General features: G+C 40.3%; 1 protein-coding gene across 2 annotated transcripts in view; it reads right to left on the bottom strand.

The window, feature by feature from the left end:
* RH1 (RNA helicase 1) overlaps window positions 1-24196 on the bottom strand; it is a 367146-nt gene extending 342950 nt beyond the window's left edge. The window contains exons 1-3 of one of the 2 annotated variants that reach the window (XM_089404445.1): window positions 24045-24196; window positions 23793-23946; window positions 19917-20038 (exon numbers count right to left, since the gene is read on the bottom strand). In XM_089404445.1, coding sequence (XP_089260571.1) covers window positions 19917-20038; window positions 23793-23909 — 239 coding nt within the window. In that variant the 5' untranslated portion in view covers window positions 23910-23946; window positions 24045-24196. The other variant, XM_089404446.1, reaches the window with a different exon arrangement.
* Between the last annotated feature and the right edge of the window lie 635 nt (window positions 24197-24831).

The raw sequence follows: 24831 nt of genomic DNA, 5'->3' as shown, positions 1-24831 counted from the left end.
TGTCCACAAAAGCTCTTAGTGGTGTTGAATACTTCGTCACCTTCATCGATGACCATTCCAGGAAGACTTGGGTCTACTTTTTGAAAACCAAAGATGAGGTTTTCGGTTGATTCAAAGAATTCAAGGCTCTAGTGGAGAATCTGACAAGAAAGAAGATAAAAGTGTTGTGCTCAGACAATGGTGGAGAGTATGTTGACAAGGACTTCACCGATTTTTGCGCTAAGGAAGGCATCAGAAGAGAGTGGACAGCTCCCTACAATCCGACACAGAATGGAGTAGCAGAAAGGAAAAACAGGACTATTGTGGAAGCAACTAGGGCAATGTTGTATGATCAGGATATGCCAAAATTCCTGTGGGCAGAAGCATGCAGTACGGCAGTTTATGTCCAGAACAGGACTCCACACAGGGCATTGGGCAAAATCACTTCGGAGAAGGTCTTCACCAGGAAGACACCTAAAGTCAGTCATTTCAGGATATTTGGGAGTTTAGCGTATTGCCGTATACCCGAAGAGGAGAAAGAAATTAGATCAAATTGTTGAGAAAGGATATCTTGTGGGATACAGCGAGAATGCTAAGGCATATAGAGTCTATCTTCTAGGGAGTAGGAAGGTAGTAGTTCAACGGGATGTAAAGTTCATGGAGGATAGAGCTTTCAAGAAATCTCGAGAAATGCCTTCCGAGGAGCAGTTGAAAGACGAGCCATTGGTCAAACCACTTCAACCAACGGAAACTAGTACCAAAAATTCTCCTGAAGACAAAGCTTCAGAACAAGAGGAATCTCAAGAAGAGGAAGAGCTGATAGATGTGCCTACTACCAGTGGAAGAACGAGTTGGGAACTCTGAAAATTCTACAATATGCAGAAGACTTCATTGGTGCACCCAAGAAGAGTAAAAGGGAGCAAAGACAGCCAAACGGATACCAGGCCTTAGTAGCTCAAGTTGGTGAATCTTCTAGTTTTCAGGAGGTCATTCAGCATCAAGTATGGGTGGATGCTATGTTAGAGGAATACAGCTCTATAATGGTCAATGATGTCTGCGAAGTGGTACCTAAGCCTCAAGACAGATCAATGGTAGGTTCGAGATGGATCTACAAGGTCAAATATGTTGCAGACGGCAGTGTGGAGAAATACAAAGCCAGGTTTGTGGCTAAGGGGTATGCTCAGAAGGAAGGGATAGACTACAAAGAATCCTTCGCCCCAGTAGCCAGGTATACTTCTATTAGAATCGTGATATTTCTTGCAGCACAGATGGGGTGGGAGATTCATCAAATGGATGTCAAGATGGCATTCTTGAACAGGGTAATAGAAGAGGAAGTATACATTGAACAACCATAAGGTTTTGATTCTTCTCATGTATGCAAATTAAAGAAAGCCTTGTATGGGCTTAAGCAGGCACCTAGGGCATAGTACGGTCGAATTGATGGCTACTTGCAAAAGATGGAGTTCGTCAAGAGTGGTGCAGACCCTAATCTCTACTATCTAGTCTTAGAGAATGAGCCTTTAATCCTAGTATTATATGTGGATGATCTCTTCTTGATAGGATCATCCAGGCTCATCAAAGACTGCAAGAAGAACCTAGCCACAAAATTCGACATGAAGGATTTGGGACAGATGCATTATTTCCTAGGGTTGGAAGTTTGGCAGCAGAAGGGTGAGATCTTCCTTGGACAAGGGAGATATGCTACAGAAATCTTGAAGAGATTCAGGATGTAGGACTATAGACCTATGGCTACTCCAATGATCACCAACTGGAAGAAGATTGATGCATCAGAAGATAAAGACGTTGATCCCACCTTGTACAAGCAGCTTATAGGGTCCCTGATGTATCTGGTCAATACCAGGCCAGACATTTGTTACGCTATCAACACCCTCAGTCAGTTCATGGTGGAACCTAAGAGGGCGCACTGGGCAGCAACCAAACATGTTCTCAGGTATATACAAGGAATAGTCGAGCATGGACTATTGTACACCAAAGGTAATGACATCAGGCTGAATGGATTCACTGACGCAGATTGGGCTAGAAGTTCAGTAGATCAGAAAAGTACAACTGGGTACTCTTTCAACATTGGATCAGGAATGACCTCCTAATGCAGTAAGAAACAGAAATTCGTGGCTCTGAGCACAACTGAAGCAGAATATATGGCAGCTAGCACAACTTTGTGTGAAGCCATATGGCTTAGGAAATTGCTTGTGAATCTATTCAGGAGAAGGATGGAAGTGACTAGGATCATGTGTGATAATCAGAGTTGCATCAAACTCTCTGAGAATCCAATATTTCATGATCAGTCGAAGCACATTGATATCAAGTGTCACTTTGTCAGAGACTGTGTCCAACGAGGGTTAGTACAGTTGAGATACACTCCTACCGGAGAACAAGAGGCAAACATCCTCACCAAGGCTCTAGGAAGAACAAAGTTTGTTTATTTCAGGGAGAAGATGAGGATTGTAAAGAATCCATTTCAGTAGCAGAAACGGATAAGTGTCATGAGTTGCAGTGCAGCAGTTAGCGGTGGCAGTGCTATGGGCAGCATGATGCAGCATGTTGATAGGGAGTTGCAGTACAGATACAGTAGTGGCTGTGGCAGTGGCATGGGCAGCAGTACAGGAAGCAGTAGTGCAGGGGATGTTAGGTAGCAGGCCAAGCATCAACACAAGTACTGATGCAAAAGATCAGTGTGATGTTTCTATAGTGAAACATTGTTAGAGCACATTCCTTGCTAAGAGGGAGTGTTGATTTTTTATAACATCGGATGTGCTCTAGCCTTGAAATTTGGAGGAGAGGCTAAGGCACCTGAGATCTCCAAGACCCATAAATCGTTTTGGGAAATTCCACCCGGATGAGGAGTTATTAAAATAATTAATATTTTTAATGGGTTCCTAAGTCTAAACTTAGGAAAACAAAAATATTAATGTGTATTAATAAAGATAAGGGTGAGAAGCTTCTAAGAGACGAGGATCAAGTCTATCGTAATCTTAACCATTCATTAGGGACTTAATCTCGATCGTTGATTCGTCAACAAGAAAAGTATAAGAGAAGACTTGAGGATCATTTGGAGATACACTGGTAGATACTCAGTATCTCAAGGAAAATCGATTCTCAAGTAGAGGAGATTGATTTCAAAGGGAGAGTTGTAGGGTGGAGGAAGAGGAGGGCATCAGCGTCAGGCAGTGACTAAGGAGGAGGTGACAGAGACGGCGCAGAGAGAGAGGCAATCCAGAGGAGAGACGCAAAGCTTACGCAGAGGAACGAAAGCCACGCTGGGCCACGCAGAGTGACGAGAGGGTGACGCAGAAGTGGGAGCAAGGTCTCCAAAGTGTCAGAAGGCCTCAAAGGGAAAGTCTCAGGTGTTTTCTTTCAATTTCTTTGTAAAATCTTTCCTTATAAAAGCAATTGCTACTGAAGATTAATAAAGCTCTCATCTGCTGCACCGGTTTTCCCACATTGGGTTTTTTCGAGGACAATTGTCCAAAAATAATTGTGTTGATGTGATTGGTTCTTGTGCATGTATTTTTTTTCTCTGGGTAATTGTGTGATAACTGTAGTAGAATTTATTTTAATATTTGCTGAAGGTATTTCATAAATAACTTATTGTGAATAATAAGTAGGTGAAATAAATCAGTTGCTACAGTAGTAGAATTTCAGTTTAGAAATTTTCACACAAAGGACGAGTTCCCACCCAGCCTCAGCGGAGCACCCAAAGACTTATCTCCAGCGTCTTTCCTTTGGCCTCGGATGTTAGGAGTATCCCTCACTCCTACATCCCCAAGATCGTGCAACCAAACTCCTCATTGGATCAAGGGGGCTCTGATAGCGAGCCAACACCACCATCACCCCCTCACTATCAATTATCAAACTCGGGCAATCTTGGCATCATCAACCTCCAGCCCTAGACTTATTCATTTAGCCTTGTACATGATCTGGTTATATAAATGTTTATGGGGTTGTCCTATTATTCTATCCTTTTTTTACTTCATTTATCCTAGATTTAGTTTTGGCATTTTCTAGGAGTTGTGTTTGAACTTTGTACTCCCACATTGTGCTCGAACTAGTTGTATCCTTCAGTGACATTGACCAATTTATGGTCATTCGTTGGACATTAATAAAAATTATCTTATCTAACTCTCCCCTCCAAATAACTAGATGCCCCCTTGGTTGACAATGTCGTCAAAAATATTTCCTAGGACGACCTCTTCACGAAGCTAGAGAATAAATTATAGTTGGACCTTCCACTTCCTATCCTTGGCAAGTAGAGTGTTGCTTATAAAAAATGTCTTACAAGCAATGTCATCTACCTTTTCTCAATGCTGGTGACCCCCACAAAGATCATAAAGGCTATTAAAGGCATTCAACAAGATTTCCTTTAGAGAGGACCCAACCAAGAAAAAAATGGGGCCAGGTCGCTTGACACAAAGTATGCCTCCCCAGATGCTCTAGTGAATTAGGAACCCACAATCTTCAATCAAAGAGCAAAGTGTTGGTTGAGAAAATCTAGTATGGGTGGATAAAATGAGGAAATGAGCTATGGGAAAAGCTTTGACGGGACAAATATGCCCAAGATACTAGAGAAAACAACTAATCAAAGTGGCACTTGTCTAGGATCCATGATATGGAAAAATGCCTAGAAAACAAAGGCCTTATCCACCAGCACTGCTTTGGAAATTCGCTCATAGAACTCATCCCTCTTCTGGGAGGACGCCTGGCAACAATGCCCCGTGTTGATCCCTATGCGGCAAGAATCTCAATTGCACCACACAATTGGAGCTACATTAATCAATCTGGACTAGTTAGGAGAAGAGAGGAAACAAATGGTGAACTTCGACAAAGGCAACCTGTGTCGAGTCCCTTTTCCGAATGATCACTGTAGGGGAAGCGATTGATTTAATTAGACTAAAATATGGTCAGGAGAACAGGGGGAAACTTTATAAATTCACATTTTTATGCATTTACTTGGCCATGGTATTGGTTCCCATGGTATTGGCGCCCTTAGGTTACTTGCTCATGGTATTGGCACCCACAGAATACTTACCCATGGTATTGGTATCCATGGAATACTTACCCATGGTGTTGGGATGGCCAAAGATTATAGAAGGGAGCTAAAGAGCATTCTTTAGGCATGTTTGGATAACTGATGGATTGTTTACTTTGGCTCTTGGAACTTGCTTGAGGGTTTATAACTCTAAGCATGATCTTCTTCAGTGGAGCAATTACCCACCCTAGTTGATTAAAAATAACTAGTCTTCGGTGGTGAAAGACTCCACCCTAGCTAGCCTTGAAAGAGGAATCACTAAGGTTTCTCATTACGGTCTCAACGAATTCATTGGAAAGGTCATTGCCAATCATTAATATCTTCATCCATTTGTGCCATCTTGCTGGTGTCTTAACAGGTTCTCATGTATATTCAGATTCATATTTAATATAATAAGGCTAAGTTTGTGACAATGGGTGAGCTCAAGTGGCATATCTGATCATTCACCCATATATCTGGAATTGGCAGGATCCATACACAAACCGAGAGCCCCCTTCAAGTTCAATTCGACCTGGTTAAAGGAACCAGACTACCTCAAGATGGTCTCGGACTACTAGAAATCCCATCCCCTTCCAAATGAGTAGAGGAAGGCTGTTGGATTTTGCCATAACCTGTACAATCTCAAGCGGCTATCCATTGATTAGGCCAAAAGGAAAAAAGCTAGGGAGGAACTTGCCCTATCTGCCTTAGAAAACTAGATAGCCTCATTAACGGATGAACATGGCAGTGGCTTCAACTCCATCGAGTCAAAATTGCAACTCGTGGAGCTGGAAGCCCAGAGATCTAAGATCCTACTGGCCCGGGAAGAAACTTGGAGACTCAGAAGCAGGGCTATCTGGTTACAAGTTGGGGATGGTAACACTAAATTCTTCCACAAATTTGCCAATGGAAGAAAAGTCAGCAACACTATTTGGCAGATGCCCTCGGATCAGGGATCGACGTAAATACTCATCCACAGCTGACTCAATTGGGCATTGCACATTTCAATCAATTGTTCAAAGCCCCTCCGGGTGTTACACTGGCTGATATCATCCGCATCGCAAAGTACTTTCCCCGTGTCGTGGAACCAGACTTGCTGGAGGATCTCAATAAACTTGTCTCTTTGGGGGAACTGGAGAGCACTCTGAAATGGTTCAAAAGGGATAAAAGTCCGAGGCCGGATGGATGGCCAGTGGAGTTCTACCTCTCCTTCTTTGACATCATTGGGCCTGAACTTCTTGATGTAGTCGAAGAAAGTCGTATCCTGGGCAGAATGCATGAACCTATAAACTCCACCTTCATAGCCCTCATCCCCAAACTGGATTCTCCTCTATCCTTTAACGACTTCAAACCTATATCCCTCTGCAACTGCCTCTATAAAATTATAGCTAAGATCATAGCTAATCGTATCAAACCTATCCTGTCGGATCACATCTCCCCGAAACAGTTTGCCTTTTTACAAAACCGTCAAATACATGAGGCCATTGGCACGGCACAAGAGGACCTCCACTCTATCAAGATGAAGAAACTCAAAGGAGTGATGCTAAAAATAAACCTCTCAAAGGCATTTGACTGGTCAACTGGCCATATCTCCAGATGTTGCTCGCTCATCTGGGCTTCCCACCAGAATTCATCAGATGGATCATGTGTTGTATTACTTCGGTTTCCTTTGCTATTTTAATCAATGGATCAACCTCCTACTCCTTCCGGGCAGAGAGGGGACTCAGACAAGGATGTCCCCTATCCCCTCTACTATTCCTATTGGTCATGGAAGGACTCAGCAGAAAGATTTCCTCGGAGAAGCGTGAGGGGAGACTCATGGGACTCAAGATAACAGACCAATGCATATTAACTCATCTCCTCTTTGTTGATGACATCCTCATTTTTCTGGATGGGGGCATACAAGACATCAACACCTTCTCAAGGATACTGAGGTTATTTAGCTCTGCCACAGGGATGGAGATTAATCAGGTTAAATCCACCATCTCCCTATCAAGATGTACTCAACAGGAAACCAATCTTGCTCTTCAAAACTTCCCATTTCAAATTCAGACCCTGGAGGAAGGATTGAAGTACTTGGGATTTAGGATAAAATCAGATGGATATAAAATAGCAGACTGGACTTGGTTGATCGCAAAGATAGAAAGAAGATTAAATATATGGAGCCACAGACTACTATCCAGGGCTGGCAGATTGGTGCTTATCAAAACAGTTCTAGAAGCCACACTGATTTATTGGATGTCCCTAGCCTGGATCCCACAAGGAATTATACAAAGGATTCAGAGAATATGCTGCAATTTCTTATGGAAGGGGAATAAAGAGGGGAAACTATATGCTTGGGTCAAATGGAGCAGCATTGCTATCCCCAAAAAATGGGGTGGGTGGGGCTTGAAAAACCTATCTGCTTTTGCCCAGGCTCTTGCGGCCAAACTGGGATGGCTACTCCTGAAGCAAAGGAGCCTTTGGTCAGAAGTGATCACATACAAATACATCTGGCCGATCTCAGTGCGGGATTGGCTAAGACTACCAACTTGGAACAGGAAGGGTATATCAATTATCTGGAGGGCAGTGTTAAATACCCTCCCCACTATTAGAAGGGGACTCATATGGAGGATTGGCAATGGAGGGTCTGCTCGTATTGGGATAGACCCATGGATTGGTTGCGGAAACTCCCACCTTCTCCCACCGGACCTGATAGACAACCTGAACCAAAAGGCTATCTACAACATAGCACATATAGGGGACCCCCAAAACACAACTGTATATCAGCAAGCTTGGTTATCAGGGACGGCATTAGATATCCCTGCTCGGTGGCACATGGAGTGGGGGACCTATTTGATGGCCTTATCAGAATCTCATGTGAGATTAAGGGACGAGCCGGATGAGCTGCTCTGGGGACTAGCACAGAATGGGACCTATTCCCCAAAGGATGGATATATAACAATACATGCAAGACACAAACCAGAAGTATTGAAAAGCTGGTGGCGGAATATCTGGAAGCTACATGGTCCTCCACGTACCCGATTACTCATGTGGAACATCATTGCAGACAAAATCCTGACTGGAACAAACCTAAGGAAACGGGCATTCCCGGGACCTACATGGTGTGTTCTCTGCAAAGACGAGGAGGAAACCACTAAACACCTTTTCCTCACTTGTCCAACTACTCAACATGTCTGGGCACAAGTCCTTCAGATTCTTAAGATATCTTATTCATGGATCGGGGATGACATGAATATGGCCTGGAACAACTGGTGGGACAATGCAACACACCCAAAAACTCGAAACCTGCCTCTCATAGTGTCTTGGCACATTTGGATTTGCAGAAACAATAATATTTTTCAGGGGAAACAAATTGTTTGGGCTCAAATTATTCCAAAGATTTGTAAGAGCTACCTTGAAATCCCGGAGGAGACACAGGTCATCCGGACAAGGCACATTATACCAGAAGTCATAGATAGAGAGAAACCCTGGGCCTACTTCGATGGAGTAGCTCAAGAATAGGGTTGCGGCAGAGGCATCATACTACACAAATCTGATTTACATTATTACCATATCAGCCCGGGGCTGGGAGATGGCACTAACAATTATGTTGAACTCATGACCCTCCGCCATCTGTTACATTTCGCTACTTCCAAAAATTGCAGACAACTACATATATTTGGGGATTCTAAGATGGTCATAAACTAGTCCAATTGCACAACAACATGCCATGCATATTCGCTCAGAACAATTTTGGATGATGTTTTATTTTTAAAATCACAATTTGATCTTGTTTCTTGTACTCATATCTACAGGGAATGTAATGCAGCCGCGGACAGGTTATCGAAAGAGGCAACGCATCATCCTCAAGGAGAATGGCTAATCAGAGAGCATACCCCTGCACAGGTCTATCAGTACTACCATAGACCGTATATAGACCAAGATATAGAGAGGGCAGACAGGCCCTAGTATTAGCACTTTTTTGTTAATATTATGAACAGTTTTTGGATATGTAATTAAATTTGTATATGAACTCTATCAGTATACCCGTTCAAGGTTTTTTGTAAGTATTTTATCAATTCTACAACATTTCACAAATGACCACGGTCACTTTACAACATATGCCAAGGGAATTTACAACATGTAATTTTCTATGTTAATGAAAATTATGATTTTTCTTTCCGGGAAAAAAAATAAGGCTAAGTTTGTTGCTTGTACTTAATATCAAACAAGGGCTTCATATTAAATTGTATGCAACATGTTTGACGAAATGTCCTTACATACAATAATAATTAGCAGAAATTCATTGGCAATGTCATTTTTCTATAAGTGTTAATTAAAAATGTCTAGATGGTAATTGTGAAGATTATTGCGTAATCTAGTTTGGGACATTACAACTTGTCCAGCAAAATTCTCTTTGGAAATGACCAAAGCCCTTGAGGACATTCTTTGAGAGAAAACTCTGTCACAAAGAGGGAGATAAGATACATGTTTATGGGCAGCAAGGAGCGTCATACTCTATCAAGGAAGCCTATGCACTATAAGCAAAGCATCAAGTTTAGGAAAAACAAAAACTCTAGCAACAAATTTTGAATCCATTAATTTGGCCAAGAATAGCTACTTTTCTTAGGTTGTTTGCAAGAAAGAAAGTACTCATGTAGAATAAACTCGCAAGAAGAGGCTTTGAGGGGGCCCTTGTAGAAATTTTATGATTTGCACCCTTAACCCAGGTCCCAGTTTATAAGTTTGCATGTGTTTGCTTAGGCCCAACCCACATATTTTGTCATGCTGATATAAATTTCAATATGCATTCATTGCAGACATTATAAGAGTATTTCTACTATTTTTCACTTTCCCATCAGCTGAAAATTAACACACAATTTTTGGCAAGCATTCACACATATGAGACACTTATTTATGGTCAAGCTGATCCCAGAAAAACCCCACAGCCTCTTGTGTAAAACCGGTCTTCAAAGGAGGATTTTATTGCTTGAGAAATTTAGACTAAGTACATAAAATAAACGCAGTACTTATCTCCCTTTTCAGTTGTCTCATTAAATGCAAATTTCTGGAATTTGTGCCTAGTGTAATTTTTAGATTTTCACAAAATCCCATGCCCAGAATTTATGCATTTTCTCACAGCTTAGCTCCTCAAATTTTGTGCCCAAATTCAACCTCATAATCCGTGCCAAACTCGCCTCGATTTCTTTGCAAACAGGTGATTGAACCTCCTCAATTTTCACATTGCTTGTTGCTGGTTGTCCCAAAATTCATGCCTCAAATTTCGGTCCTAAACCAAGTTGCTTCCTCAAAATTTGTGCCCAAATCTCCTTAAAATCATGCTACATACCCTTGAAATTCGTGTTGTTATCCCTCAAAATTTGCGCATCTTGTTTCCTCAATTTTCGTGCCTCTTCCCTTGAAAATCGTGCTCTAGTTCAACTCCCCTCCTTGGAACTCGAGCCCTCCTTTCTCTGCTGCAATTTCTCCTTGAATTTTTCTCTCCTCCCTTCTCCCCATGCTCTCTCTCAAGTGTGAAGTGAAGAATGAGATCCATTTTCCCTCTTTTGTCTCCTTGGAAAAGATTGAATCCCTAAACCTAGGATCCAATGGTTGAGATTTAATCTCCAAATCTCAAGATGTGTGGTTGAGATCAATTCTCTCAAATGACCCCCCTCATACATTGGCCCCATCACTTAAAAGTATCCTAATAACTTTTTCAAGTTGTGTACCTTTTCTATTTTTCTCATAAAGTGATTTGAAACTTTAATATTAGAAAAGTACATTATGTATTTTACACATAAAGTCACTTTATAAAGTACAAGTGACTTTAATATTAGAAAAAGTACATGGTACAACACTTCTAAGTACCTTTTCCACCCATGACATTAATATAACTCATAAATGTCACCAAGAAAAAAGTAATTAATGTGCTCACTGGGCTAAAAGGAATAAAAGCCTAGTAACACCTCTCATTGGTACTGTTTCCAACACTCTCTCTTACCGACGAAGGTGTTGCTCATCACTCCCATCCTGTCTCTGAAGGAAACATGCTTGACTCTTGGCAAAGACTTAGTGAGAATGTCTGCTACCTTCTCATCAGTGGATATATACTCAAGCTTCATTGCTTCTCGCTGAACCTAATCTTTGATGAAGTGGTATCTAATCTCTATATGCTTTGACCGATCATGAAATACTGGATTCTTAGAGAGTTTAATACAACTCTGATTATCACAGTAAATCGTAGTTGGTCTCAACATCTGACCAAATAAACCATGAAGCATCTTGCGAAGCCATAATGCCTCGCACCTTGCCTGACTAGCTGCCATATACTCTGCCTTTGCGTTGCTCAATGCCACTGACCTCTTTTTCCTGCTGAACCATGACACAATTGTCGAGCCCAATGAGAAACAACATCCGGAAGTACTCTTCCAATCACTGACACTGCTAGCCAAATCTGAGTCTGTGCAACCAATCAATCTAACTCCATCACATCTGACATAGTCCAAACCATAATCCATTGTGCCTTGTAAGTACCTCAACACATGTTTTGCAGCCACCCAATGTACTCTCCTGAGCTCCATCATAAACTAACTCAACGTGTTGACTGCAAAACAAATATTTGGTCTAGTGTTGACCAGATATATCAATGAACCAATTAGCTGACGATAAAAAGTGGGATCCACCAACTCAGAATCAGCATCATGCAGCTTCTTCCAGTTGGTGATCATAGGAGTAGCCATAAGCCTGCAACCATCCATATGAAATCTCCTCAAGATATCTCTTGCATACCTACCCTGGTTCACAAAGATATGCCCATCCTCCTACCAAACCTCCAACCCCATAAAGTAATGCATCAGCCCCATATCAGTCATATCAAACTCTAAAGCAAGAGCTCTCTTGCAGTGCTCGATGAGTTTGTCCTCCCTTGTAATAAACAAGTCATCCACATACAATACCAGAATGAGTGAATTGTCACCTACCAGGATAAAGGATAGGTTCGGATCTACATCACTCTTCTGAAAACCCATATGCTACAAGTAGGCATCTATCCTCTCGTACCATGCTCTCGATGCCTACTTTAGTACATACAAGACTTTCTTCAGCCTACACACATGAGACTCCCTCCCATGCAACTCAAAGCCCTCGGGTTGCTCAATGTACACCTCCTCCTGTATAACACCATTGAGAAAGGCAGTCTTCACATCCATCTGGTGAATCCTCCATCCCATCTCAGCTGCTATAGATATCACTGCTCTAATGGAAGTATAACGAGCAATCGATGCAAAGGTCTCCTCATAGTCAACTCCCTCTACCTGTGTTCCTCGCGCCACAAACAGAGTTTTGAACTCCTCCACACTGCCATCCACAGCATGTTTGATCTTGTAGAGCCACCTAGAAGTCACAACTGACTTCCCATCAAGACGTGGCACTACCTCCCAGACATCATTCTTCATGATAGAGGCATACTCCACCATGGTATCCCTCCAGATCTGTTGTCTAGCGGCCTCCTCAAAACTAGTTGGCTTTGTCTCTACAACATCTGCCATAAAGCCACCCAACCTCTGATGATCTGCTCATCCTCGTTGACCACTTGGGTCTCCCCACTGCCTCCTGAGCCTCATTTAGGGTCTCTCGAAGCCATCTTGGCTTCCTCTTCCCTGCAGTAGTCTCTTGTGGTGGTATGGGAAAATCCTCAACCGGTGCCTCTCCTCTTGGCGAGGAAGGCTCTGAAATAACCAATGAGATCCTCAACTCTGAGATACGGTGCCTGATGAACCTACACCAGGTGATCCTGTACTCTGTGAACCGGTCACCCCTGAAGAAGGTGAACCTCCTGATCCTGATGCTCTTGAAACCTGTAATGTGGCCCCCTATTGAGGAGCCTACTGCTCTACCTGATCAACCTCCTGAGACCTCCTTAAAGCCCTCTCCTCAAATGTCACATCCCTCCTCAGGACAATCTTCCTTTATGCAAGAAGATATATACAGTAAGCTCTGTTGGTCTCACTGTAAGCCACTAGGATACCCCTCTCTCCAGTGGGTTCCAACTTCGTCCTCATCTCCTTAGGGACGTGTGAATATGTAAGGCACCCAAATATCCTGATGTGCCCAACTTTCAACTTCTTGTCGGCATACACCTCCTTAGGAGTCTTGCTCCCCAAAACTCTGTGTGGGCTCCTGTTCTGCAAATAAACAACAGTCTTACACACCTCGCCCGACAAGCATAAAGGTAAACTTTGATCATGCAACATTGCTCTAGTTGCACCCACAATGGTCTTGTTCTTCCTCTCTGCCATCCCATCCTACTGAGGGTTGTAAGGCACAATGAGCTCCCTCTTGATGCTAACACTCCCACAAAAATTCGTCATCTCCGCAAAAGTGTACTCACCCCATTGTCTGATCTCAATACCCTGATTTGCCTCCCTATCTGGTTCTCCACAAGAGCCTTAAACTCTTGGAATCTTCGGAAGACCGCATCCTTGGTCTTTAGGAAGTAAATACAGGTCCTCTTAGAGTGGTCACCAATGAATGTCACATAGTACTCATATCCACTTAATGAAACATGGTACATAGGAACACATATGTCAGAATGAATCAAATCAAGGATACCTACAGCTCTATTGTCATTGCTCTGGAAAGGCATCTTGGTCTACTTTCCCAAAGCACACCCCCTGCACACATCATGATGCTCTGTGTTGAATTCAGGCAACCCATAACCATCTCCCGCAACATCCTAAAAGCTCCATGGTGCAAGTGGGCCATCCTCCTGTGTCGCAGCTCACATAACTCACTGCTACTGATTTGCGCTACCATAGCTCGAAGAGGCTGAAACATAAGTCTGTATAATCTCCCACTGGGAGCTCCAATCACACGAGCAGACTCGACACTGGATCCCTCGGGATATATCAACACTTGTCCCTTTTGGAACAGTACCTCATACCCCTTATCCTCCAAGCTAGAGACTGATATCAAACTCTTCTTCAACCCTGGAACATAAAGAACATTTGTCACCTTCAAAGGAGGTGATGACTCCCTCTGAAATGAAATTGTCCCCATCCCTGTCGCTTTGACTTTGGAGTTGTCGCCAAGCACAACCTCCAAGTCAATATCATCCTCTAAAAGGCTCGTGAAGTGCTCTCTAACTCCAGTCATATGGCAGGATGCTCCACTGTCTATGAACCATGCACGGGAAGATGTGACATGAGTGGCTAAACTCACCACCAAAGCACACTCTGAATCAAACATAGCCGCAAAATCATCCACATCTATTGAAGCTGCAACTCCCTATTTCTTCTTACCCTTCTTGTTGGGACATTGTATAGCATATTGACCCATCTTCCCACAAGCAAAGCATTTCACTTTGCTCATGTCCTTCTCCTTAGCCTTCTGCTTCCCCTTCTCCTGCTTTGCTCCACTAGAAGACCCCTTCTTCATCATCTTTCCCTTCTTGACCTTTGTCGCAAGAGTAACATTCTCCTCTTCACCTCCCCCACCACTCTTGCTGCCACCCCTCACACTCTTCCTGATCTCGTCCTGGATGAAATCATCCCACATCCTCCTCCAACCAAGAAAGTGCTCTCTGGCCACCAAGTCATGGATAAAGTCATCCCACTTCTCGGTGAACCCATCTAAGGCAATCCTAACCAACTGCTCCTCTGGAACAGCCTCTCCAATGGCAGCTAACTCATCCTTCACCTGTGAGACTCTGGTGAGAAAAGAGGTGACACTATTGGTCTTGGTCATCTTCGTGTTGCGTAGCTTTTGTCTCAACACCATCTTCTTGTTCTCCTTAAAACTCTGGTGCAAAGAGAGCAAGGAATCCCACATCGAATATGCATATCTCATCTCTGAAACATGAGGGAATAAATGGTCCTTGATGGCACCTAGAAGGATCATCTTTGCCTTCACATTCTTCTTGTTGAACTCCACCAACTGAGTTGGATCAATGGGTGCTTGCACAGTTGCTTCAACAACATCCCACACTTCCACCTCCTCCAATAAAAGCATAATACTCTCCTTCCATGGGCCAAAGTTTTCAGCCCCCATCAATCTGTCCTCTACTCTCAACCCAGTAGCCATGACCCCACAACCAACCAAATGAAGCAAAACTAGAAGCTAGAACCCTCCTCCCTCTGAACTGCTGAAGTCTTTGGGTTTCTGGCAAAATTTCAAAGGTATTGGTTCACTGTTTGAAGACCTTAGATGCTTGCTGCCCTTTTTATCAACTGACTGAAATTTAAGATTTGAGCCTCAACTTGGCTCTGATACCATGTAAAAAATTTATAATCTGCACCCTTAACCCAGTTTACAAGTTTGCATGTGTTTGTTTAGGCCCAACCCACATGTTTTGTCATGCTGATATAAATTTCAGTATGCATTCATTGCAAACATTATAAGAGTACTCTATTATTTTTCACTTTCCTATCAGCGGAAAATTAACACATAATTTTTAGCAAGAATTCACACATAATCAGCTGAAAATTAACACATAAATTTTGGCAAGAATTCACACATATGAGAAACTTATCTTTGGTCAAGTTGACCCCGAAAATACCCCACAGCCTTTTGGGGAAAACCGGTCTTCAAAAGAGGATTTTGTTGCTTGAGAAATTTAGACTAAGTACATAAAATAAACACATTACTTATCTCCCTTTTCAGCTGTAGCATTAAATGCAATTTTCTGGAAAATTTGTGCCCACTGTAATTTTCAGATTTTCACAAAATCTCATGCCCAAAATTTCTACATTTTATCACAGGTTAGCTCCTTGAATATTGTGCCAAATTCAACCTCGAAATCTATGCCAAACCTGCCTTGATTTTTGTGCAAACAAGTGACTGAACCTCCTCGATTTTCATGTCAGACAGTTGCTAAAATCCTCCTTGATTTTCGTGTTTCCTGTTGTTGATTGTCTTGAAATTCGTGCCTCAGATTTCGGGCCTAAACTAAGTTCTTCCTCCTCGAAATTTGTGCCCAATTCTCCTCAAAAATCGTGTTGCATACCCTCGAAATTAGTGTTGTTGTCCCTCGAAATTTGTGCAACCTATCTCCTCAATTTTCGTGCCTCTTCCCTTGAAAATCATGCTCTAGTTCAACTCTCCTCCTTGGAATTCGAGCCCTCCTTTCTCTGTTGCAATTTCTCCTTGAAGTTTTTTCTCCTCTCCTCTCCTCTCTTCATGCTCTCTCTCAAGTGTGAAGTGAAGAATGAGATCCCTTTTCCCTCTTTTGTCTCCTTGGAAAAGATTGAATCCCTAAATCTAGGATCCCATGGTTGAGATTTAATTTCCAAATCTCGAGATGTATGGTTGAGATCAATTCTCTCAAATGACCCCCCTCATACACTAGCCCCATCACTTAAAAGTTTCCTAGTACCTTTTTCAAGTTGTGTACCTTTTCTATTTTTCTCATAAAGTGATTTTTCAACTCACTTTAATATTAAAAAAGTACACTATGTATTTTACACATAAAGTCACTTTATAAAGTACAAGTGACTTTAATATTAGAAAAAAGTACATGGTACAACACTTCTAAGTACCTTTTCCACTCACGACATTAATATAACCCACAAATGTCACCAAGACAAAAGTAATTAATGTGCTCACTAGGTTAAAAGGGATAAAAGTCTAGTAACACCTCTCCTTGGTACTATGTCCAACAGCCCTCAGTGTGCCTAGTGTGTGTGGAAGTAGAAGAAATTGCAGAACACCTCTTCAACCTTTGTGGCACAGTGAATATCTTATCGGATAAGGGAGCATAATACTTCAAACAATCTGACAAAAATAGAAATACATCATTGAAACATTGGAAGAATGACACTCCACTTCATACAAGAACCAAAATCTGAACAAAATTTGGCAGTTGTTTCCAAGGTTCCTTCTATGGAATGTGTGGAAAGAAAGCAACAGAATGATCTTCAAAAACTAATATAGAGAGACAGAAGAGTTATAGATGGCAATGGGCATTGAATGAAACCTCTGTGAAACGATCCATGCAATTAGCTGAAAGGATGAGGGCACAAAAGTATGGAGAGAGAGGGTTAAATCTTAGAAACCTAGGGAGTGGGCTTAAAGGGCATAACCAGTACCACCAAGCCAATCTCAGCAAAGGCAGGTTACTCAAAGGAATGGCACTATCCATCCAAAGACTTCATCAAACTCAATTTTGATGGTGCATCAAAAGATAACCCTATGCCAATAGGGATTGGTGGAGCCTTTAGAGATGAAACAAGAGGCATCCTAAGAGTCTTTGCTGGTTCCAGAGGCCAAGACAAAAATAATGTGGTAGAATTACTAGCTCTCGGAAAAGGTCTTCAAATAGCCCCTTTCTGCAAATATGGGAAATTGGTAGTAGAAAGCAATTCTCAGATTCTGATAAATTCCCTTATTAGGATCCAAAATGTAACCAAGCCAGAGGAGATCATGTACAATTGGAGTCTCATGACAGGCTTAGAAAGCATAGCTAACTTAATTACGAAAACTAGAGGGATCATTCCTACCGATGTCCACCACAAGGCTCAGAGCTTTGTCAACAGATTAGCAAATGCAAGCATTAAATGGGTGAGCAAGACCTAAACTTCAGATGGAAGAACATGGAATAAAGCAATCTCAAGGATGACTATCTAGTCATCCACAGGAAGGACTTAGGCTCCCTCCAGGGGGTGTTAGGGATGCATGGAGTGTTAGCTAACATTTGGTAGGCAAATGGGATCAAGTCCATGGATGGGATAGAGCACCGGGTGTAGGTGTATATGGGGAATTATGGCACTCCCCAGCTGCAATAAACTACTCCCAGGCAGGACATCCAAGCTATCAATGCAGCAAGAAGGCAATACCTCACCATGAATTCCATTAACTCTAGCAGTTATGTCAAGGAGATGTCTTGAACTTTGGTTTTATACAATATTGAATAACTGAATTGAGATAACAGTTTAGAACAGACGAACTAGGGCAACTTGGTTGGACAAGTGGGTTTAGAGATGGCAGTAAAACTGGGGGCATTCCCACAAGAGCTGCAATTCAAATTTCATCCAATGTCCAAGGTTCTCTATCTTTGAAGATGGCCACCCCCATAAGTGCAGGGACTAGGCATCTACAGGAGCAAGGCCTTCATGGAATAGAAAAAGGTTTTGGCAGTGGTTGCCTCAACCGCAACCTACAGGACACGTTTTTTGGATAGCATAAAAAATGTGGTGGAAGCCATAGAAAACAAGGTAAGGCTGAAGCGCAGATACACACCATGTGTGGGGATTGGTAATGAAATAGGAGACTAGAATCGTAATATTGGTTTTTCAAATAGAGAGACCAAATATCCCAAGACTTAAAATGTGAAATGGAAGGCAGAGGGGACCACAATAGCGAAGTTTTAAACAGGATGTACCAACTAAACAGCGAAAATCTTATCCATGCAATTTTGGGTTATATGGCCAGTAGTCAAGACTCAAGACACTAAGGCAACAGGGAAAGCTAAAGGTGCAGGTAATGAGGAAAAGGGAGCTAATTTTGGAGTGGACCCTGAAGAGGAAGATGAAGAGATTACTGTTGACTCTTGAGGCAGCAAATCCTGAGGATGAGGCTTGGGCCCAGAATGAATGAGTGAATGGTTTAATGATGTCCACAAGGCTGAACAGCCTAAGGGACCAAGAGAATAACAACCTTAACTCATCTTCATATTCCTTTTGATGTCGGATCTCCTGGTATGAGTCTTGACTAGAAGGCTAGCAATCTGATTGATTTTATCTTCGTCAAATAGATGGTGCATGTTGTCAACCTTTAGATTGTTTTCATACTGAATGCGGATATCCTCATAGGCTGCACACTCCATGATAAAGTGCCATTCCGTCTCCACCACGCCCTTGCCAAGAGAACCACCAATGCCAAGAGATGTGGACATAGATTCTCGAGAATGAACTCCAGCTCTCCCGCTCTCCCAGGTCTTCATGTTCTGGTCTATGTCAAGTTCAAGTCAATGTTTTGAAATTGGCTCTTGGGGGTCTGTGTTTATGTCTAGTTTTTCAATTTCCAGTTTGCAGTCTAAAACAATTCTCCGACGTTGGAAAGAGGTAACACCAGACAGATACAGATATTTTTTGATAGCTGAGGTGTACTCATTCATAGGGACTGCCCACAGCCCAGCATTACTGTATTTTCTTATTGTATGTATTCAATAGATGAGTAGCTAACTTACAAAAAAAAAATTCAAAATCAAGCATTTCAACAGCACCTCAGAAATTTATTCCGTGGCATTCTTAGTTGTTACTAAGTTTTCACTTTCACAGTTCCCTTCTGCTTTTCTAGTTTTAGGTCAGTATTGTTCTTTCTAAGTTTGCTTAATTCAGAAGAAAACTGAGAACAGACTTTGATCAGTTCAAGCATTTTAACAGCACCTCAGAATCTATTCCACAGCATTCTCAGTTGTTACTAAATTTTCACTTTCACAGTTCCCTTCAGGTTTATCTCTACACTACGCTGAACTCTCCTATGTGCATATAGGAAATAAAATAAAGGTGACAACATTCTTCTGTTTTAAGTCTCTATGTCTCTAAAAATAGAAACTATAGCAATCCACTGCAGAAAAATGATGAGAAACTATAAACGACTTGGAGGCATAAACATCAGAGGCAGCAAACAATAATTTGCAGTGGTGTAAAGCTCCTATTATAATGTACTGTATTGTTTTCCTTGTAATATAAGACTCTCTTTCCTACAAAAAAGGAAGAAAACATAAGTTACCTCCAAAGAGAAAATTTGAAACAATATTCTCATAGCAAACCCCCAACACTAGGAAAATTTCGATGAGTTGCCAGCAATCTCATCCAAGCATTGGGTCATAAATTTCAAACAGCACTAACAATGGTGGCATGCAATAGAAAATGCAACTAGTAGAAAACAGAATATTTATGAAACTCAATTTGTTGAAATTTGGATATACCGAGTGTCCAAACAAGGGACAAGCTCCAAAGGCAACTCTTGAAACGAATCAACCTCCACGGGGTGTCGCATCCATGGTAACACGGGCTCTTTCCTCTGTTTTGGCTCATCTATTTTAGTTCCCTGCAATAAACCCAACATGTCAGTAATTGACTTCTAGTACCAGAATGGGAGAAAGGGCTAAAAAGTAAAGTTAGCGCACTAACAATGTAGCTCATTAGATTAATGATACAGATCAGTGAAAGTTAAAGTCAAAAGTTATGGTGAAGATAAAACATTAACCAAGGCCAGGCCCCTTTGAGCTGGTTTCATCATTATTGGATCGAACTGTTGGTACAGCAGTATAGATCCATTTTAAGCATGGATACTGTTGGTACAGCAGTATAGATCCATCTTAAGCATGGATCTAACATGAGCCGAGAGGGATCAAATTTCTTCAGGTGCAAACTTCTTTTAGAATGTAAAATACAATGTGTAATTTTTAATTGTTTAAATTGTATTTTTGAAAGCTATATAAAGCTACATAACTTAAACGTGTAAGTCCAAAAAATCTTTGTTGGATTTTATCAAAAAGACATACTTAAAAAATGACCAAACTGTAAAATACTTAGACCACTTCAAACGTTTTAACCATAAAACGTATTTTTTACAATAGCTTTATATGATATATATGTAATTTTTTTAAAACAATATATAATATATACATGGTTGATATTAAAATATTTTAAATAACACGTGCATCGAGACATTTTATCAGTGCACATTAAAATGTATTTTTTGTTATTAATATATTTTTAAGTATACATCATTCGTAATAAATATTTTATTAATAACCCACATTGAATATTTTATTATATACAACATTAACATTTTTTTCTATATATTAACATTAACATTTTTTTCTACATATAGATATATATGAAGTTTGTTGACATAAATTGGTTAACATAGATCTTCAAAGAGTTTGTTTAAATCAGTCTTGAAATATTTTTGAAAAGTACAAGGTTTAAATATCTTACCCACACATTCTTTTTACTTCTAATTACTTTACATGAAACTATATCACCTCATATGGACAACTAACTAAACATGCATATCATATTCATTTTTGTTTTTTATTATAGCTGACATTGTTTTTCTATTTAGGAAATATTTTATTTTTATTTTAAGAGGGACACATGTCAACTCCATGTTGAGCACAAACGGAATTACACATCACCTTTATACTGGGCTGCAGAATGAGCCTCTCAGCTCAATCATTTCAGGAGCGAGCAAGCAAGCATGATCAGGCCTTGAGCAATCATATTGAATCACTGTTCATGTGTCTCTCCTTTGCCATCAATTTGACTTGATCAAGACACTTGGAGCCAGTGCAACTTGAACCAAAAAACACCTTTAAAGCACTTCTAACTGCTGGAACCACAAGTTCAAATTGATCTAATTTGAAAACAGAAGAATTGGATCTTTCTGGTTTACTGTTAGATGGTTGTTTCAGATATGTAAAAAGACAAAAAAGGGCATTTCTGTAACGAAATTTGAAAAACAGATTAAATGCATCTTAAGCACGAGTACGCTTGATACCCTATCCCCATTTGCAGTCAACCCTTGAACAAGCTAATCCTGCTAACACCAGCTGAAACAAATAGGCAAAGAAAGGACTGTTCACAATTGACACTCTCGGAATGGTTCTGGTCGCAGTAACACCAAGATGCCCTTCTTACAACCCCTATTTATTTATAAGTCAAAAAACAACCAAGGAAGGAGGAATCTGAAGTCGTTCAAAATTCAACTTTGAGTCACATAAATTAACAAACATTGCTGAGATGTCCCTGCAAGTTCAAAAGCTTATCCGAAGAAAGTGATTCTCCCCATTATCTAAGGGTACCCTTGCTGATAGATTCAATGAACTAACTATCCTTCCACTGTCTTGGGGTTGCCTTTTTAGTGAAGTAGCATTCATACCATGCATACACCTGTTCAGAGATTTACACACATACACCATGATATACATATATTAGATAAATCCTTTGTTGCATTCATTTAGAATAATAACTGCGTTAGTCTCTCATCCCTTGGCAGATAGCATTCTTGATACATTGGTCTTACATTTCAAAACTTGACCTCGCAACCAATTCAACTTTCCAAAACTTGCCCATGGCTTAGGTCTTTCCCTAAATGGCAAACCGTGCATTTACATGTCCCTTTTGGCTTAACATAACGATAAAATCAATCATGATTGACATAATCTTCGCAAGTCGACTATGAACTAGTTTTGTCATCTAAAGTATTATTAAAATTTGACCAATTTGACTAAGGTCAACAGGAGCTTGATTGGTTGGTAAAGTGAGGGTAGTCATTTATGGCAGTTGGGGCCAAGTGCAAGCCCTGGGTGACCCTTGGCAGAAAAGATACTCACTCACGGCTTCTTAGCCAAGCGAGCTTTTGTAGTTGAACAGTGTAAAGCCAACTTAGCTTCACTGAATATATTCCCAAATTCAGTAGGTGCAAGCTTGCCACATTGTGATATGAGAAACATCTACCGATTAAAAATTCCATTGAAGTTCTGAATTGGAATTAATCCACAGTTCTGCTTCCTGCTTACTCTTCTATTAGTTGCCCATACTCCTGACCTAGTCCTAAATCATTATAGTAAATTGCATGATAGATCAAATTTCTATCACCTGAAAGCTTCTTATTTTTTCTAATCACCAAGAGGGCTATTTATCGCCCTTAAGTCTGCTCTGTGTTGCTTGATATTCTCTTACCTAGTCACTTGATAGACTATGAATATGCAAAACTTAGAGGACCAAAAGTCCTGCTAACAACACCCTTTATCTGATAGCAAGTTTATTGGATCCGGCCTTGCAGCCCAATGCACCCAAATCTCATCCGTTGCCATATGACTCTGAAAATTGGTTAACATCTTCTATGGTTTATAAAACGTTTCCAAAAGGTTGCAGCCAAAAAAAAAATATTTTTGTTCTTATTTTTTTTAATTAACCAGATTTAAAGACAAATAAAATTGATTTCTTCTTTTTTTTTAACAAAAGAACTAGTTGGGCTTTGTTTCTGCAGTGTAATTTTCAGGCCACCACTCGGGGGAAAATATCCCTCTAAAGACTAAAACTATTGCGTGCATCGTAAGACCAACCATATGTAATAGCAATGGTGATAAATCTGATTTAATTTTCTTTCCAAGACCGCTAATCAGCATTTACATTACAGGATACGAAAAGTGAAGTACACTAGCCTACATGCTCCAGCACCATGAATTTATAAAATATGGGAGCCACATAGATGAGGCTTCAATACAGATATCAATCAGTAGGCTCAGAGAAAATGAAAGATGCCAATGGTACTACTCCTACGTAATCTTTCCTAAAAGATTTGTCAATGAAATGAGCTTATACCACAATTGTTAATAATAATATTCCAAGTTTAGAATGCTCCCTTTGAAGTTCATAAGATGGAGTAAACCTTCATAAATGTAGGCCCATCCCATCACAGTCAATCTGAAAAACCCATACTTTCTTCAGCAAAACTGCTACCAATTAATGGGAGTCTGCTAAGCCAGCAGAATCTTAGTGCTTCAACAAAATATGCCAAACATCAGCATATGTCTTCATTGTGTTTAATCTAATTTGAAGCATATTTATAGATGCCAATACAAAGAGCGAAAGCTTTTGCCAGATCATATGTTGTGAGAGAATGTTAGCAATGACGTGCCAAACAAAAACTGCTCTGCCGAAGTTCAATATCCTCGGAATTTCAAGGGCAAAATTCTCAATTTAAAATTTCTAGTCTGGATGCGGAGAATTTGCCCAAAAATCAGTTACACCAGCTTATGGAAACTCAAGTTGATAGAACAACCAAATACCTCTTTGGCGACGGAGGGTTCCCATAGAGCTGCTTGTGCTTCAGAACGCTCTTTCCATGTATTTTCTCGCTCTGCCTTTCGCTTAGAGCTAGCGCTGCCGCCCCTGTCCCTCACCATCGCTTTGCTTTCAAAAACAGATAATAGGCAACAATACCTACACAGTGCAGGAAATCGATTTAGATAGTTTGCAATAGTGCGCCTGAGAGATGTACATGGTTTGTGCAGAGTGCAAATTTGTTTGCAAGACTGTACCTTGAAAATAGAACCAGAGGAGCTGATGTATAGGTGTTGTGCAAAGTGCGAGTTGTATAGTTACTTAATTTTGCAAGTACAATAATCCTTGCGGCAAGTCTGAAAACCAGACAACATGTAAAAGTAAAGGCTTCAGTTTGAAAACAAGTATGGGCAAGTAGTAAAAGAATGAAATAGTGGAGGATCAAAAAAAATTATTTAAAAGAGGTTTGTATTTTTGGGTAGATCAGGACTTAAAGATAAATTTATTTAAGTTGGTTTAATCTAGGTTAAATGTTAGTTAAATAGACTATATTCTATATGAATACATAGATTATCATAAACTTGGGTTCAAAAATCACTTTTAATGTGAACAAGTTAAATTCACTTTAACTCCCGGATAAAATCAATATTTATTAATTAAAATTTTTATTTTATTATTTTTAAAATTATTTTTATTTTAACATATATTTAAAAATTATTAAAAATAATAATCAGAATTTAAATTTTTATTTTTATTAATTTCAAGTTATTTTTATTTTAATATAGAGTTATTTTTATTTTTACTTTTATTTTATTTTGACTAAATTAAATTTTTATAAGACAATACAACATCTCTATCTTATAAACTATTATACTAGACTAACATTTCTAAAGGCAATCACTTATTAACCTCGCAACTTTATTTTTGAGCTTTTTCATTTCCAAGTATATATGATCCTAAATCTTAATCTAAATCATAAAATACTATGTAGTTGATCACATTTCAACCATCACAATATAAGAAAAAATCAATATATACGAGAAT

The sequence above is a fragment of the Pinus tabuliformis genome, chromosome 2_2, assembly GCF_031772625.1.
Source record: "Pinus tabuliformis cultivar Carrire ecotype Pingquan chromosome 2_2, CPIR1, whole genome shotgun sequence".
In the NCBI taxonomy this organism is placed as follows: domain Eukaryota; kingdom Viridiplantae; phylum Streptophyta; class Pinopsida; order Pinales; family Pinaceae; genus Pinus; species Pinus tabuliformis.
This window is presented reverse-complemented; position numbering and strand designations above follow the sequence as displayed.